Below are 18,324 nucleotides of genomic sequence, written 5' to 3'. Positions count from 1 at the left end.
AACGGCTACGCACGCGGACCGCCTTCATCTGGCGCGAGGAGCAGTAGTCTAGAGCGCAGCGGAGCTTCGCTCGCGCCTTCGGTCCACGAGCTCGCGGCGCAGACGGGTGCCGCAGCAGTTGGGGTCTCGGGGATCACCATCGTCATCGGTAATTCACTGCCTTCCTCTCGAGCCCACGAGCGGCAGCTCCGTTTCTGTTTTATCGCTTCCGGAATTATTTAGTTGTGTCCGGCGGGGATTTCTGACAAAGTTCTTACGGCAGTAGCAGCAGCAGCAGTAGGAGGAGGGAAGTTCCTACTGTGAACTTTTCCTGAGGCGATGTGGCCGAGTGCAGCACCCGCCCGGGCACGTTTCTTCGTGGAGCTCCTTCTGTTTCTCTTTCTCTCTCTCACACACGGAGACGCGCGCGCTGTTTGCTGATATTAAACTGTCAGTTTTGATGTGCTTTATAATTCCTCCCTGCTAACGTCATTCTCTTTCACCACTGCGTTCACCCCACAGTCTGGCGGCACAGTGCCACTGGTGCTCGCGCTCCTCCGGCGAGGCGTCAAGGAAAGGCCGCGGCTCGTCGCGGAAAACGGGCCCCGCCGCGGGAGCGCGCCAGGCTGCGGTACAGGGACCGGTACGCAGGGAGAAAGAGCGGAGCGTCCGAGCGTCGCCTCGGCCCGGCCCGGCTCGGCACTCCCGGTCCCCCGGTCCCCGGCGGCGAAGGCCGGGCAGTGTGATCGCCTGTAAGGAAGGAGTCGACGGGTGGTGGTGCGGTCCGCCGAGTCCTTCCGGACGGGTTCCCGATGGGCTGAGCGCCAGCTGGCACCGCGCGCCTTTTTTGTCACCACTCGCTGCTGTGTGTCAGACGGTGAGGAGAAGCGAGACCCCGCAGCCGCCCGGAGCCGCCCGGGGAACATGAGCCCCGCTGGGGAGCGTGCGGTGGCGGCAGTGGCGGTGGAGACTTATAGCGAGCAGCGGCGGGGGCTCCTCCGGAGCTCCCAGGGGCCGCTCGAGGCACGAGGTGATACTGATACGCGCTTTTGGGCTTGACACGTTAAAACACCTCCACGTTTTTCTTCCCTCAAGTGTGTTTGCAAACTGTGGGAATATGTGCGCGGCATGCGTGGAGGCGGCGGGTAACGTGACTTGAGAGCAACTGTACTCCGGGGGGGGGGGGCTCCGGAGGCGCGCGAGCCGCTTTTGACGTCAGCAGCGCGCGGACGGGCTCCTGGAGGGGCGCGGGACAGACTGTGCTCAACGGCCGGTGCGCCGCTTACGCACGAGAGGCTTCTGCTCGCACATTCTGTGTGTGTGTGTGGTTTTTTTTTTTTTTTTTTTTTTTTTCCCCCTCCCCCCTTTCTTCACGTTGACACTCTATTCCCAAGGGTTTCTTTTTCCACCCAGTATTCTGCCTTTTTCCAGTTGAAGAACAAAAAAAGGATATAATAGAAGGGATACCGGAGAAACTTGACTCCATTGACGTGTGCGTCTGCTTCCCTACCAGCTCACCACTTCTAAGGGGATCAGTGGTTGCCGCTGAGCTTTCTTCTTAGCTTCAGGTCGCCTGTTGCTGAACATGGCTTCCCAGGATCGGCAGCTCCTGCACAACACAGAGGTGAGCTGCGCCGGCGGCGGCGACGGCCCGGTGTCGGTGTGCATCGGCAACAGCGGCACGAAGCCGTCCAGGTCAGAGTCGGAAGCTCAGCAGCCCTTGAAGTACAGCATTTCATCCAGCTGCAGCTCAGGAGACTGGGCCACGTACAGGTCGGTCGCGGAGAGTCGGGGGCTGCGCCGGGTGCCGCAGCTGTTCGAGCAGTCGGCGGCACAGTGCTGGGACCCTCGTTTTGACTCGCCCATTCTGGAGCAGGCGTGCCGGGAGCGGTGCTTCCCGCAGACGCAGCGCCACTTCCGCTACGTGCTCTTCTACCTGGCCACTGCCGGCCTCCTCTGGGGGGTGTACTTTGGAGCGAACAGCAGCTACTGTGACCCCGTTCCCTTCCTGGTGCCTACAGCCATCTTCCTCCTCTTCTGCTTCCTCCTCTTCCTGTTCACCTTCACCCAGCCTTACATGCGCCTGTACAGCCAGGCCTCGCTGCTGCTCGTCACTGTGACCTTTGTCCTCACACTAGCCTTGCAGACTCAGAGCAGCCATCTGCCAGATGACGGTGGTGGAGGGAACGACTCGTTGCACAGTCCCCGACATGTGTCCTGCATCTCTCCTGTTGGAACCTTTTCTCTGTGTGTGGAGGTGTTGCTCCTCCTGTATTGTGCGCTCCATGTGCGCCTATATGTTTCTGTGCTGCTGGGCCTTTCCTACTCAGTGATGTTTGAGGCCTTGGGCTGGGTGGCCCTGGCAAAAGGCAACATCATGGGCCTAGAGATGCTGAGCTGGCTGGTGCCAGCCAGGGCCCTGCTGCACCTGTGCACCCATGTCCTCGGCGTGCACCTGTTCATCACGTCGGAGGTGCGCTTGCGCAGCACTTTTCTTAAAGTTGGCCAGGCTGTTATGCATGGCAAGGATTTAGAAGTGGAGAAGGCCCTGAAGGAGCGCATGATCCACTCGGTGATGCCCCAGCGAGTCGCTGACGAGCTCATGAAGCAAGGTGACGACGAGAGCGAGAGCTCTGGGCGGCGCTACTCAACCAGTGCCGCTGCTGTTGGCTCGGTTAACGCCGCTGCCTCTTCTGCCAGCCCCAAGGGCAACAAGAGGAAGAAGACCTCAATCCCTCGGGGCCAGATCATCTTCCGGCCCTTCAACATGAAGCGCATGGAGCCTGTCAGCATCTTGTTCGCAGACATCGTGGGCTTCACTCGCATGAGTGCCAATAAGTCTGCCCATGCCCTGGTTGGCCTCCTCAATGACTTGTTTGGCCGCTTCGACCGCCTGTGTGAGCTGACCTGCTGCGAGAAGATCAGCACACTCGGGGACTGCTACTACTGTGTGGCTGGCTGCCCTGAGCCCCGGGAAGACCATGCCTACTGCTGTGTGGAGATGGGTCTCGGCATGATCCACGCCATTGAGCGGTTCTGCTGTGAGTCGTGTGAGACGGTGGACATGCGGGTGGGCGTGCACACAGGCACTGTGCTCTGCGGCATCCTGGGTATGAAGCGCTTCAAGTTTGATGTCTGGTCCAACGACGTCAACCTGGCCAACCTCATGGAACAGCTTGGCGTGGCTGGAAAGGTGCACCTTTCAGAAGCTACTGCCAGCTTTTTGGACGACCGTTACTGGTGTGAGGATGGCCGGGTGGAGGAGCGCCATGGGCGGAACATCGTGGTTGACCAGCTCAAAGGTAAGGTTCCGTGTCTGTGCACGTGTGTTCAAAGCAATTTTTACAAGTGTGCGTGTGGAAGGAGTTGAGGGTAATGGAGGCAGTGAGTACATGTACCAGAAGTGTAGCTGGGTCTAGTTCACTTCTCAGGAGTGTCAGTAAGTGCAGGTGGACCCCTCAAATTCACTTTGACAAGCTGACCTTGAGCAGCTGGTGGCATAGTGGTTAGAGCTGGCATTTTTGAGCTTGGAGGTTGCAGGTTCGAATCTCACCTATTGCAGTGGTCTTGAACAAGGTATATTGCGTGAGTTGGTATAGTAAAGCTGGGTAATTAATTGTAGGTAGCTTTATGTTGTAAGGTGCTTTGAAGAAAAGCATCAGTGAAATGAATATAAATGTGTGAATGGCTGGAGGCCAAGTGTCTACAGAGGACATGCAACATGAACATGAAAGCAACCTCACAGTACAAGTCCTAGAAATGGTACTGCTGCTGTTCTGGTTGAATGAGATACTTGACCTGAATTTTGTCACCAGAAAATGTGTCACTTTCCCTCTGTGGCTGAAAGGATGTGAAGGGTAGCAGTGAATGGGACACCTGGTAGTGTAGTGGTTAGAGTTGCTGCATTTTGACCCAAAGGTCACGGGTTTGAATCTCACCTCCAGCTGCCCTTGAGCAAGATACTTGCCCTAATTTGCTCCAGTAAAAATGACCCAGCTGTCGAAATGGGTAAGTTCATTCCATTTAGCAATGCTTCTCTCCAAAGTAATGTTAGTGTAACTATGATGCTGCTTTACTAAGCTGTCCCAAGTTGTTTGCCCTTCCTTGTTTGCATAGCATAGATTAAAGCTTGTAACACAGCTACTGTCCTTATGAGCTTTGACAAGGGATTCCACATCCGTGTCTGAAGCGGACAGTTGTTATTGTCCTTGACCTTTTTCCTTTTCACCTGCGGGCCTCTTAATTTTGAGGCTGGAGAAAATTGGAGAGTTGGCCGAACTGCGCTTGTCAAGTCCCATAGCTTTCATGCTGCTTTTGTAAACTCATTTTAAATCAACCCCCCCAGTCCCATCCCGGAGGGGGCAATTCCCGACAGTTTTCATGGCTTTGGTAGCTGTTACAATGGGCTTTATGAGATGGAAAAACTACAGTGGCTGTATTTCATGTAACCTGTAAAAGTGATGTGACCCAGGTAAACACTCTCCCTCACTGCATCACCAGCTCACCCTGAAAACCTGCTTTTGTCCTCTTTCTGAACCCTGATCTGTGTCCCAGTGGCTGCCTGCAGCTTTCTTCAGCACTTGTCTGGATCTGTCTCATTGTCCCTGTGTGGCCGTCATTGGTTTACCGTCAGAATTCCGGCAGCGGGTTGTATTTTAACCTCTCCCACTTCTCAGGTGTACGTGTCCTGTTCCCTAGAACTGGTTCACAGTGTCTCTGTTTGATTCCCTGCCCCACCCCTTGTTCCTCCCATGCTTTTGTACCACTTGATGAAGAACGCCAGGTTTCCTCAAGCAGTTAGTGAGGTCAGCAGTGTTCAAGTCTGGTCTAAAATCAGTTTCGTGTGTGTATGTTGTCACCTGCTTTTTGAGCTTCAGCAGTAGGACTCTGCTGGTAGCATAGTGGTTAGAGCTGCTGCCTTTGGGTCCAGAGGTTAGTTTTAAATCCTGCCTTCTGCTGCAGTACCTTAAGCAAGGTGCTTACCCTACATTGCCCAGTTGTATAAATGGGTCAATAATTGTAGATAACTTCAGAGTGTAAGTCACTTTGACATTTATCCTTTTAGCAGAGGCTTTTCACTGGAGACTTTTTTTTTTTTATTCAAACTTTCCCCATGGCCTGTGAACAGCCCCCCTCCCACGCTGTGGCCTTTACAGTTGTTACACACTTCCCCCCCACCCCCCGATTCCTCTGACTTCAGCGCTGCTGTTATCAGTTGTCCAGCGGAAGGCCACCCCCCGTGCGTACAAAGCATTGGGAACGTCCCTGAATTGCCCACATCGCCCCCTGTGCCTTTTAACCCGATCATGTCCACAAAATAATGGAAATGCACAACTCTGGACAGTGTCCCATCTCTTTTGAATCCTGTCCCGTTCACCCCCCAGGGGGCCATGTGAACCTCCCCACGAGACTTTGTGTCGCACCTCATGGACATGCCCCCCCATTGCACTTTCACTCCCCTGCCCCACCCTTATCTTTCCCAGTTTCACTCAGTCTGAAAATCAAGGTGCTTTATTGACTGTGCTGAAATGTTTGAAAAGTTTTGACAAACGTGATGTGTACATGAAGTGTGGCAGGCCATGGTTCTTCAGGTGTGCATCTTCACACCATTGTAAGGAGCAGGAAGGAAGGAGGAGGCTATTGAGTGTCTGCTCAGACTGATAACATGAAAGACAAGGAGCGTAGTTGGTGGTGACATTTAAACAGGTAATAAGGGAATGAACTGTTCTAGACTGTAATCTGTAAACCACTAATCTCTGTTCTCTCGCTCTCTCTCCCCGTCTCTGCTTCTCACGCTCAGCTACGATTTTGTGGAACGCTGTCACTTTGTTTTGCAGCATGTGTGGTACTTTTACACTCATCCAGGCCATAATGGGTACACTGGGTCCTCTCCACATGCTGTGGCCACATTAGGTCACGATGGTAGAGTTTGAGGGGGGCGCGGTGGCGCAGTGGGTTGGACCAGGTCCTGCTCTCCAGTGGGTCTGGGGTTCGAGTCCCGCTTGGGGTGCCTTGCGACGGACTGGCGTCCCGTCCTGGGTATGTCCCCTCCCCCTCCGGCCTTACGCCCTGTGTTGCCGGGTAGGCTCCGGCTCCCCGCGACCCCGTATGGGACAAGCGGTTCAGAAGGTGTGTGTGTGTGTGTGTGTGTGTGTGTGTGTGTGTGTGTGTGTGTGTGTGTGTGTGTGTGTGGTGGAGTTTGCGGAGGGACATACCTTTCTGCTGGCGTTTTGTCTGTGTGCACGTGCCCGCGCTCTCTCTCATTTAGTGTTTTGCCCTTCATGCTATAGCCTGGCCTCAACAGGGGTTCTTTTGTCTCACTTTCACTGGGTTCGACAGGAACCCTTCACAGCAAGAGAGGGTGGGTGGAGCTGTTGGTGTGTGTTTTCACACTTTACAACAACACATTGACTGACTTGTGCCTAGCATCCCACCTGTTGCATTAGTGAAATTTAGTCCTGAGGGGGGCAACTTGTGTTGAATTTTTGATGAAAGTATCCACAGCTAGAAGTCCGCAAGTTGCACGTCTAGTCAGCTGTCTTTCATCCATGTATTCCATTTATAGTACTTTACTGGTTCTGTTACTATGGTATTGGCAAGGTGGGGGACTCCCAAACTTTCAGCCTGGCAGAACGGTCTTTTACTAAGAGGTTTGGGTTTTTGTTTCCTTTCTGTTTGTCCAAAACAAGTTTCCTTACCGTGATCCAAACACGCAACCCTTTGACTGTTGGTTAGCTTCCTTATTCATTAGGCTGCCCGTCGGCCCATGACCAATGACTTCTGAAATGTTATTGAAGGCTAGGCTGATGGTTATCAGCATAACTTGGGGACACAACAGGGATGTGAATGTAGGAGAAGATGAAGAAACATCTGCCCATCATCTAGGCACGTTTGTTTTGCCGGGCACATGCGCTCATCGTTTCCGCCTGAGGAATTAATTCAAACGAGGCATTGAGAAAATGGGGCTTTCTGGTTGTTTTGTTTATGTATCAGTGTTCGATATGATATCTGTTCTGTATTTGTGTTACTGACAGTATAGTCAAATGTAATGTGGCTCAAGCTGCAGGGTATGCATTGTTTGTACCATATCTGTGTGAATATATTAATAGAGCAAGTAGTGTAGTGGTTCGGCATCCCTTTGCTGTCAAACAAACTGGGTTCAAACCCCTGTTTCTGCTGTAGCACCCTTCATTAGGACACTTGCTTGAGCTGATGGAGTAAAAAAATATCTTGCTGTAAAAATGAGTGAATGGGATGCTGTTTGCTGGGAGTCAGCCCTATGTGTTGCGCTCAGTTTCAGTTCACATGGAGAAATTGCCATGAACCACCTGTTAAATGTGGGCACACGTAAAACCTAATAGCAGTTCAGAGAGAACCAATAGCTCCAAAATAGTGTTTTCTTTTTTTTGGGCAGCAGAGAAACACTGCATCTTGGAGCAATGTGGACTTTTTCTGGGTGCTTTGGGGGCCAGGGAGGTGGGGTTGCTCCAGTTAATTTCTGGAGAGTTGCAGAAAGACACACTGTTCCACATCTGACAGTGCAGTCTCTCCTGTTGTCCAGAGCCACATAGCTGTGCCATGGTGGACTGGACCTTGCTCTACACGCATGTGCAGGAGGCACCACAGGAGACTGCACTGTATGCTGTCATCCAAGTACTTGTGTCCTCAAACCGAACTTTCCCATTGGTTCCTAATTTGCTGCCCCTCCTGGGATCAGAGGTTGGGACGTGTCCTCTGGAGTGTTGGTCAGTCTTGGCATGTGTGGGAGATAGAGCTTAAGCTCCGGTCGCAGCTGGTGTTGTAAGCTCATTAGTCGGAGGACAAACAGCGTAGCTGCTTGCTGCTCTGATCCAAGGGATTATGTTTGTGTGGCGGCTTGTGCGGCTGGCCTGTCTGCTCTGATGAGTTGCTGGCCGCGCAGCAGATGGGTGAGTCTGTCCTGCTTCCGTGCTGCTTGTGAACAGGCTACGTCACGGCCTGGCACTTGGTCTTGTTCTGAAAGCCCTGCACCCAGGTGCTGTGGCTCCATTCAAGAGTACTATTCCCCTACGATGGTGCCCCAGAATTGCTGAATAATGTGTGAGGGATGACTTGCAAAACTATGGCCTCATCTCACTTTCCTTAGAGTGGTCCAGGTGAAGACCCCATCTGGTGATGATGTTAACTACTGTAGTTTGTCTATAGCAGTTTAAAGATAGCAGTCTAGTTAGGGAAATGATGAGCCCGGTGCTCATGTAGGAGGAGGGCAGTTGCTTCTTTTCAGGGATGTTTTCTCTGGTGCCTTTGGTCACCGTGGACTTCAATAACCAGGTGCAATGTTGCCTGCAGTTGGACCCAGGATTATTCTCAGAGGAGATGTGTACTTGTACCTGGGGTGAAGTCCTCCTGTTGTGCTCCAGGCATGTGTTGTGTTGCCTTCCCTTTCACTTTTCTGGACTGAGAAAGTTCACCCTGAAGGGCCTGCTAATAGCCCCGTGTGGGGCGGTTCCAGCATGCCATGATGGCAGCCCTACAGCAGTCACGTGTGTGGTGTTTGCTGTTTATTATTTATGAGCATCATACACATGATTGTGTTCATGGTGACTTGCAGTCAGCAGTAATCCACTTTCGCCCATTTGGTTTGGTGTGGGATTTCTTTCTAAACCATTCTGGTAGAATGATATCTTAATGTGGAAACGGGAGAGTCTGTGCCCACGCCCATAATTGGCCACTGCCCTGCACTGCTAGCTGTGGAGAGCATCATGCAGCTGTTGCTGCTCTCCTCCGTGTATGATTATGTGCACAAACAGGTAGGTCACTTGGTATTCTGCAGGGCTGCACTTCTGCGGGGAGCATCATGTTGCTCCAAAGTCAACTTCCTGTAGTGCCATTGCAAGGGTAGTTCTAGGACACACACACACACACACACACACACACACACACACACACACACACATATATACATTCTGCTGTTTTCTGGGGGAGGGGACATGGGGTAAAGGCACAAGGCCCAATTATCCACGTGTTGAATTCATTAAGAGGGCATCTTATTTGAAGAGACTGGTTGATGTGGAAGGACATCTCATTCCTGGCAACTTCCTGTTACTCAATGCAGAGGCACAGCTGCTGGCCCCTTTTGTAGGCCCCCTGCTGTTGATTCAGCTGATAAGGGGAGGCCACGGTGCCAGTCTCAGCTGAGCCGCACGAGAGAGCCGAGGGTTCCCACGTTGCCAAAGCAGGGTCATGTAAACCCTCCCATGGCCAAGGTTGCTCGCTGCTGATGATTCCCTGGCTGAGGGTAGAAGGGTTCAGGGTCTTACCTCGACTGTTGTGCCTCCTGAGGCTCGTGCACAATGTGCACTTCGGCAAAGTAGCTGACCAGCTTGGTATGAGGAATCAAACTGAAACTGAGGCTCTGTTTATACTTTGCTCTTGTAGTAGTTATGAGATTTAAACAAAGAAGCCCATGTGGGTTTTTTTTTTTTTTTTTTTTCTTTCTTCTTCCCCCCCCCCCTTGTTTTTTCCAAGCGTTGTTTGTTTCCAAGCCCTGACGTTTGTCACAAACAATAAGTATGATACCAGGAAATGTGCTGTTGGGGTTTTATGCTTGGTAGTCTTCTAAATTTATTTAAAAAGGAGCAGTAGACAGCAAATTACTTTTTCTCCTGCAACACAATTTATCAGTGTCTTGAGCAAAGTAGCATAAAAATAAGATCCTCACATTTTCAACTCTATAATCTTGAATATGCGTTTCCCTGGTTTGATATAGAATTTACGTACTGGGATGTCTGGCTATGCCTTGTTTCATGCATAGTTTGTTCCTTTAACAATGCTCTTTTATAAAGCCCTGCATTAGACCCACACAATGTTAACTCAACATCAACAGCTACAAAAAGTGTATTTCTGTTTCTGTTGTAAAAGCTGTTTTTGGGGAGGGGGGGAATCACTTTCATTAACTGCTTGTCCTGGTCAGGGTCACAGTAGTGCGGAGCCTATCTTGGAATCATGGGGTACAAGGCTCGAGGGTACACCCAGGACAGGACTGCAGTTCAGTGCAGCATAACCACACATGCACGCACTCAGTCACTTATTCACAAGCTGTGGGCAGTGTATAATTACTAATTCATCTGAATATTGTATGTCTTTGGACTGTGGGAGAAAACCAGAGCACCCACCGGTAACCCACACACATAGTGGCAGAACACTGGAACTCTAATCTCATTTACTCGTGGAAACTATACCTGAAGAGCCTGGGTGCTGTCAGGTGGTAGCGTGACACACTGCCTCTCTGCTGTACCTTAAGGAAGGGCCGACTTGCTCCTAGGTGTGTTACACTTCACTCAGTGTGTATTTCTCTGAGATGTATGTTGCTGTACATGGAGAAAAGCATCTACTAAATGAATAAATGTGGGGTGGGTCTGCATGTCACTTTTCAGCATGTGTGGAGCATGCCCGCTTGCTAGCGATGTTTAGATTTCCACACCTTGGCTCCTTCCACACACGCATATGGCTGTTCAGTCACTGTGTGGACAGTAGAGCGGTCAGATGGGTGTAACTGTGTAAAGTTGTGCAGACTGCTTTGTATAAAGGTCACACACAGCTCAGTGTGGTAATGAACACGTAGAGGTACCCTGTGACAAGATGGTGTCTCGTGACTGTATCCAGGGCTTCCCATGGTCCAGGGGTCTCCCTGTTCTGTTCTGCCACAGACTGTTGCGGGGCCTGGATGGATTGGGGGGGGGGTCCCAGCTGGGTGAACAGCGAGGAGACGGGCTCGTTGCTCGGCGCTCTTCTGCCAGGACTTTTTCCCAAGGCTTTCCCACAGTCTGTGGCGCTGGGCCTGGGCCAAGAGCGGGGTGGAAAATGGTCCAGTTTTTTTGTGTTTCTGAGGGTGGGGGTGAGAGTCAGCAGAGTCCTGCCCGATCAGTACCACCCACCATTAGAAATGCCTCTTCTACATGTGGCTCTCGGTCAGTTCACTGCGGTTTGCCTCTGTGCTAGCTGCAGCGTACTGGCCTGTGCGGTGATGCTGTGTGGTCGCTCTCGAGTTGAGCTGCGGAGCTATGGCCCCTCAGCGCGGGTGCGGACAATCTACTCCCAGTAAAGTCTGAAGTGTCTGTCTTCTGCAATTCAGCAGCTGTGTTCAGGGAGTGACCAAGATTGTGAGGGTCACAGTGAGTGATTGGTCACATGAGCGTCTGTGCAAGCAGGCGGTGACCCAGCGGCTCGAGCCCCTCCAGGGCCGAGCGGACAGATCTGCGTGGTTCTGTATGGCGTGAGCGGAGAGACGCAAGGTTCTCCATAGTACTTGCACAGAACGTGGGGCAGCTGGGGACAGCGGGACAGGAAGCGAGGGCCGAGAGGCCAGCCTGGTCCCAGGCCCCCTTCTCATCCCCGCCACTCTGCCCTAATAAGGAGCGGCCCGCAAACTCGGCCCGCCATGTTTATAAGACGAGGGAAAGGGAGCTGCCAAGGTGGGGGCAGGGTGCTGCAGAGGCAGGCGAAGGAACATCACTAGCCATCCAGCATGATGATGTGCTCTGACATTTTTACAACTGTGTACAGAACTGCGCTCTTCGAGAGCTGCTTGTCTCTTACGGCATTGTGTTATCTCTGAGGGGGTTGGCAAACATTTAGGGTGGTTTAATTTTGTCATGGGTGCTCTTAAATAGTCACTGATGTGATTTAAATCAGTCCTCTGTGTTTAGAGTGGTTAAAGAGGTGCACTGCGTGGCCTAGATTCCAGCAACAGGAGGAGGAACTGGGAGCTGCTGGCTGGTCCATCCAGTGCTGCGTACGGCCTGTAAGGATGCAAGAAGCTCCAGAGCATGTGTGTAACTTAGAGGAAATGTCACATGTTCAGTTAATAATTTTTGCAACAAGCTGCTTGGTTCAGAGTCTGGAGGAAAGTCTATGGAGTGTTTATAACTGTGGATGTCTGCTGTCGAAACCTCTCTGGCTCACCGTTCCCTATCCTGGACTTGTAGTTGCGGGGGGTGCTTAACCTTGACCATCATGTGGAAATGCACAGCTTGTGTGTGATGAAGGTGAATGGTGACTGCAGGAAGTACCAGTATCTGTGCTGTATCAGGGACAGATACACATGCAAGATTGTCAGTGCACAGCGTGTTTGTCTGACACTGCCATGTTGTTGGTTCACATCTCTCCAGTAGCTGGCGTGGAAGTAACATTCAGATAGCAAATACATAGATAGTAACAGCTGGTTTTGCACTCATTTATGTACCTATCAGGAGAGCGGTGGCTTTGAACGGGATGGATTTGAGACATTTTTGAATGCTGGAAGGGATTTAGCATCTCTGAGGGATAGCGGGAGCTTGTTCCACCACATCAGGGCCAAAAACTGGGGGGTGGAACTTTTCGATTTTATATAGATGTTTACAAACAACTGGGATTGGTTCCTCACATGGCCATGTTTGTGCGCATGTGCTGTATATGGTTTCATGCTGCTCCATATCTCAGGTTAAGTCACACACATCATTCCCCAAACAGTCCTTCAGTTGAGGGGGTCGAACCCGTCGCCCTTAGACATACCTCTGGCTCACTTTGTCAATGCAGCTCCTGTGTTTGAATATTTAGGTTCTGCAGTTATCTGGTTGTAGATGATTCTGGAGGAAAAACACTGTAAGGGGTGATGCACCACGTAACAGCAGCTGTCCTCCCCTCTATGCTGGGCAGGAGATTTTGGATGGAGACACACACAGCACATGGTTCCTGCAGCTTCATGACAACAAAACAAGTGTGAATGCTGGGGTCTTTCTTAATGTAGTGCCTCAGGACAAGACGGCCATGAAACACCCTGCTTGCATGTGCAAAGACGTGACAGCGAGACCACAATATGAAAACACTTCCTGTGTGTGTTCTGAACTCCTGTTCATACTGGGGAAATGCCCCCTGTGGATGGTAGAATGTGAGGGGGAAAGGTGTGTTTGTATGTTGGAACGGAACAGCAAGTGTGTGTCGGAGGGTGTAACTGAGGCCATGTGACACAAGGTGTGTGTGTGTGTGGTTTTTTTTTTTTTTTTTTTTTTTTTTTTTTGTACAGCACATTCTCCTTTACACACTTTGGCAGTGTCAGCATCCCTGCATGCTGTCTGTTTTTGTATGAGGGAACGGTTGACAGTTGTTCCTCCTTCCTTATAATGATACCAGGCTTCAGTGCGTCTGTTCTGTGTGACTCAGGGCTTAAGACATACCTGATCTCGGGGCAGAAGACAGACTGCTCTCAGTGCAGATGCACTCAGTATGAGGTGGATGGGTTTGACCCTGCAGCCCCCCTGAGCATCAGCAACCTGCAGGACCGCGGTGACCCCCCGCCGCACACGCACAACTTCATCTTGTCGGCAGCTGGAGTGTCACGGGGACCCCACAGCAAGGCCAAGGTAGGTTGGGGAGGCAGGTCCAAGGCTTGGGGTTTTGTAGTGGGGCTGGGTGTGGTTCCAGTAACTTCTGTCATAAAGCAGGGTCACACACTCAGGATTGCATGTGTAGCACTGTCTGATTTGTGTGCATATGCAAATACAGGCACGCGCTCACACATACGCAGCTTGATCTGAATGTTGATTTGTTGTCATCCGTAGCACACAAACACTTGTGGTGCAGTCTCTCCAGACTGTTGTGGTGTCATGGCCATGTGCGGATGTACCCTCATGGGCTTCCAGCCACTTTTTTTATTTTTTATTTTTAAAAATGAACTATTCGCAGGGTAGTCCCAGATGCCCTTGCAGGGCGCCCTCTTTTGGGCCTGCAGGCGCTGTGCCAGCAGGGAGGAGTACGCTCACGGACTGGAACTCGTGGCTTCGTTTGGGGCTGTAGCTCTTGGTTGTGCTTTCTGCAGGCCGGCTGTGCTGCTTGTGCCGGAGGTCCAACGCCCGGGGAGGACCGAGTGCCGGAGGACAGTGCTCTGCAGAATGGCGGTCAGGAGGAGCACAAGACCCAGAGTGACAAGGTGCCCCACACACATTGTCATACTGTGATCTGCTGCTCTCAGGTCTGTCAATCTTAGTAGATTTATTTTCCTCCCTCATCTGTTGTTGCTGTCATCTGTTTTTTTTTCTTTTTCTTTCAGTGCTTTTCTTTTTTCAGAGTTGTATGTCGCTCTTGAGGGAAAGATCTGCCAGCTGACTAAAAGTAAACAGTTTTGTCTGTTCTGCAGCCTTGCTCCGTTTTTACCACTCCTTCCTTTTTTCTCTCACCCAGGTGTCCCAGAGCCGCAGTGCCCTGAATGGCCTGCTGAGCCCCCCCAGGGAGGAGGCGGCTGGCACCAGTCAGACCTCTCTGTCCGATATGTTGCAGGAGAAGGCGGGTGGACCGGGGGGTGCCGCAGACCGCTCCACTCTGATCCCGCTACGCGCCAAGGGCTTACGCCAAAGAAGTGACGAGCACTTTGTGGAAGTGATCAAGGAGGACAGGTGAGTAAGCACAGGTGGTGCGAGCGAATAGCAAATGTGATACCATGTAGAGTGCCGGCCTTCTGTGCATACTGCAGGCCACCTTTTGCTTGTTTCTGTGGGCCCTGTAGCCAACTGGGTTCGCAGCTGCTGCATGGAAGCAGATGCGTGATTTTAACGTGGCAGCGGCATCGTGATGATGCCATAGCAATGTATGCTGCCTGCTGACTGGTTTGGGTGCTGTAGGATGTAACCCATCTGACCTGTGACCTTCAGTCTCATGAAGGAGTACTTTTTCAAGCCCCCCATCAACAAGCTGAGCCTGAACTTTAAGGAATCCCTGGAGACAGCGTACCGCTCCAGCTTCCAAGAGGAGGTGCGTGTCAGTGTGTCTGCCCCTTTCCCTTCCTAAAACGCTCACACATTTGCGCTTTCTGTGCCACTCTCACACACTCGCTGGCTCCTGGAACCTCACGCATTCAGTGATGTCTCCTATGAGCGTGCACTGCCCTCTGGCGGTGCACTTGAGGTGTGGCAGGACATAGTACTGCTCATACTCAGAAGGCCCCTGTCCTGCTCTATGGCAGCTGGAGGCGCAGGAAGCCACACACACCTTCGTGAGCCCCATCTTCAGCTCTTTCCTTGATGTGCTCATCTCCTGCGTGGTGTTCTTCCTGCTGGAGCTCGCCTGCTTCCTGAGGCCTTTGTTGAGCAGCGAAGCCCCCCCCTCGGCTGCCCTGGCCTTTGCCATCCTCGCCGGCCTGCTGGAGGCGCTCGCACTGTTGCTGTCTGTGCGGTGAGGAGGAGGAGGAGTGGGAGGGGGGAGTGTTAAGGGATGCAGACCTCAGATTTCCACCCTAACTGCAGAACCTCTTCCTTGCAGCATGGCGTTTTACCTGGACAGCCTGGTGAGCTGCACTCGAACCCTGCTCAGGTTCATCGCCGCCTGGCTCCCTCGCCACCTCATTGGGGCAGTGCTGGTGTCCCTTCCTGCGGTGTCCATCTTCACACACGTTACTTGCAGTCCCCACCTCTCTGTGCAGGTGAGCGTGAGGCTTGTCGGTGCAGCTCTGTTGGTAACTGTACCCTCTTGGGACCTTCAAGGGACAGCAGGTGACATACTGCTTACAGTTGTTGGAGCACCTGGGTTTCAATCCCTCCTCCTGCTGTAGTACCCGTGGGAAAAATACATACCCTGGATTGGTGCAGTAAACATTAGTCAGTGGTATGAATGAGTCAATAATTGTCTTTAACTTGAGTGTAAGTTGCTTTGGAGAAAAGTCAGCTAAATGAATCAATGTATAAATAAATGTATCAACAGTGATACAGTTGTGTACTGTGTACAGCTGTACAGCTTGGTGTACAAACACCCATGTCATTTTGGAGTAAAGTACTATAAATGGTATTATTACAAAATACATTTAGGCCTGCTGAGATTTGGATTTCCTGTGCTTTACTGACCTGCTGTCTTTCTGCGCCCCCCCCAAAGTTTGATGTGTTCCTGTGCTGCGCTGCCATCGTCGCCATAGTCTACTACTGCAACTTCTGCCAGCTGAGCTTCTGGATGCGCTCAAGCCTGGCCACTGTGGGCGGGGTCGCTGTGCTCGTGCTGCTCCACAGCCCCCTCTGCAGGACCCAGTGAGTTGCTCTGGGAGCCCATACTTCCACATGGCCTCATCAGGCACTAGGGTAGCGAAACAAACAGCTGTTTTGGGCTCCAGTGACCTCAAGATGCTGGTACTTCTCCCGTTTACCTGTGTGCTGTTGGCTCCTACGTGGATTTGAATCAACAATATTCTGGTCATATCCGCCCGTTTATCTTACATTAACAATGTGATTATAAGGAGTGTTTATCAAAAACTTCTAAAATTCCAATTAGACAAACACGTGACAGTAAAACACAGGACTTATAAGTTGCATAGTTTTTGGGGGCTGTCAAGGACCCAGGTATGATTCCCTGCTCTTGCTGTAGTTCTTAATCAAGATGCTTACCCTTAACTGATACAGTAAAAGTTACCCTGCTGTATGAATGGATAAATCAGTGTAAATTTGGTTATCTAACACCTTAAGACCCCTTGGTCAGATAACGAATAAACATATGAAACAATGTTCTCGGTGTTCTTTTGTTGTTCATGCGCATGTCCAGTCTGTTTAAATTGAGTAATGATAAGTTTAAGTCCTTTCCCCTTTTTTCAGCACTGATGGTGGTTACTCTTCTTCTGGGTGAGCGTTGGGGGGGGTTTTTTTTTTTTTTTTTTTTTTTTCCCTTTAAACTTTTACCCTGCCTGCATGGATAAGTAGAGGACAGAGTACACGTGATACAACAGGGTTTTTTGAGATCAATAAGAGGACCTGTGAAATATCCAGCAGTGAAATTCTGATCCCTCTCTCTCCAGCACCAGCAACTGGACCAACAGGAGCAGTGAAGTGGAGCTGTGGCCACGGACAGCGATCGGGGTCCACGAGCTGCTGGGCTCCGAAGCCGTGCTCGCATTCTTCCTGCTGCTGCTGCTCGTGTGGTTCCTGAACCGCGAGCTCGAGGTGGGTTACCGACTCCACTACCACGGCAACGTGGAGGCTGACCGGCACCGCATCCGCATGCAGAACATGCGCGACCAGGCAGACTGGCTGCTGGGCAACATCATCCCGATGCACGTAGCTGAGCAGCTGAAGGTGACGCAGAGCTACTCCAAGAACCACGACGATGTGGCTGTCATCTTCGCCAGCATTGTCAACTTCAGTGAGTTTTACGAGGAGAGCTACGAGGGCGGCAAGGAGTGCTACCGTGTGCTCAACGAGCTCATTGGCGACTTCGACGAGCTGCTGCGCCGGCCTGCCTTTGCCCACGTCGAGAAGATCAAGACCATCGGCGCCACCTACATGGCAGCGTCTGGTCTCAATGTGCAGCAGTGCCTGGAGCAGGCGGAGTCCCGCGGCCATCTGCGCGCCCTCTTCGACTTTGCACTTGAGATGATGCGTGTCATTGACGACTTCAACAAAAACATGCTGGGCTTCCAGTTCAAGTTGCGCATTGGCTACAACCATGGGCCGCTGACGGCCGGCGTCATCGGCACCACAAAACTGCTGTACGACATCTGGGGCGACACGGTGAACATCGCAAGCCGCATGGACAGCACGGGCGTCGAGTGCCGTGTGCAGGTGAGCGAGGGCAGCCATGCTGCGCTCAGCTGCATGAAATATGACTTTGAGTACCGCGGCACCGTCAATGTCAAGGGCAAGGGTCAGATGAGGACCTTCCTGTACCCCCGACAGCGGCCGGCCGTGCTGCCGGACGCTCCTTTGACCGGCCCGGAGCCAGGGGTGCAGCAGGGGGGCGCATCGCCAACAGCCCAGCCGGTCCTTGCTGAGCCTGTCCCAGGGGAGATGGCCCCGCCTCCCTCAGAGAAACCCAAGGGCAGCAACGGTGTTCCAAGTGCCCTGCGAACCCCTGGAATCCTACAGGGAGGCCCTGTAGAAAGCCCCAGCCCGTGTGTGTCACAGTCCTCTGTCAGCCACACGCTCCTCCCCTCAGCACACAGGGGAGAGCGGGAGGATGAGCAGGAGGATGAGCTGACTGCACTGAGAGCAGCAGAGCACCTATGACGGCGCTCCCCCAGCTTCTGCCTGTGCCTCTGGATGGCATCAGTGAGCCTTTCTCATGGGGAGCAGGCAGATGTGTGAAGGGGTCAGGGGCGAGGCTGCAAGATGCCATGGGAGCTGCTTTCCCCTTTTAAAATGTGCTTCTTTTACCTTCCTGGTTAATCAAGTGCCTTCACAGTAAATGAGTGGTAAAATTTCCTCAGATAATGAAACACAACAAAGGGATGAGAAACGAAGGGAATAAAAGAAGTGAACAAACAGGTCGACTGCATTTTAATGGATCAAGCTGTGGTTCTACATTTACAGTCTTTACATTTCAGTTGATTTGTGTTAATCTGGTCTTTTTTTTAAATTTAAA

General features: G+C 51.9%; 1 protein-coding gene across 1 annotated transcript; it reads left to right on the top strand.

Annotated features, from left to right (window-relative positions):
* The first annotated feature begins 97 nt into the window (after positions 1–97).
* Positions 98–18,211, top strand: LOC108930202 (adenylate cyclase type 9-like). Its single transcript, XM_029251963.1, has 9 exons — positions 98–3,281; positions 13,159–13,358; positions 13,814–13,924; positions 14,176–14,387; positions 14,643–14,742; positions 14,954–15,162; positions 15,250–15,409; positions 15,856–16,004; positions 16,763–18,211. Exons 1-9 carry the CDS (start codon positions 1,565–1,567, stop codon positions 17,967–17,969), a joined length of 4,065 nt encoding a protein of 1,354 aa, XP_029107796.1. The 5' UTR covers positions 98–1,564; the 3' UTR covers positions 17,970–18,211.
* The last annotated feature ends 113 nt before the right edge of the window (positions 18,212–18,324 follow it).

Source organism: Scleropages formosus, chromosome 1 (assembly GCF_900964775.1).
Source record: "Scleropages formosus chromosome 1, fSclFor1.1, whole genome shotgun sequence".
NCBI classification, from domain to species: domain Eukaryota; kingdom Metazoa; phylum Chordata; class Actinopteri; order Osteoglossiformes; family Osteoglossidae; genus Scleropages; species Scleropages formosus.
This window is presented reverse-complemented; position numbering and strand designations above follow the sequence as displayed.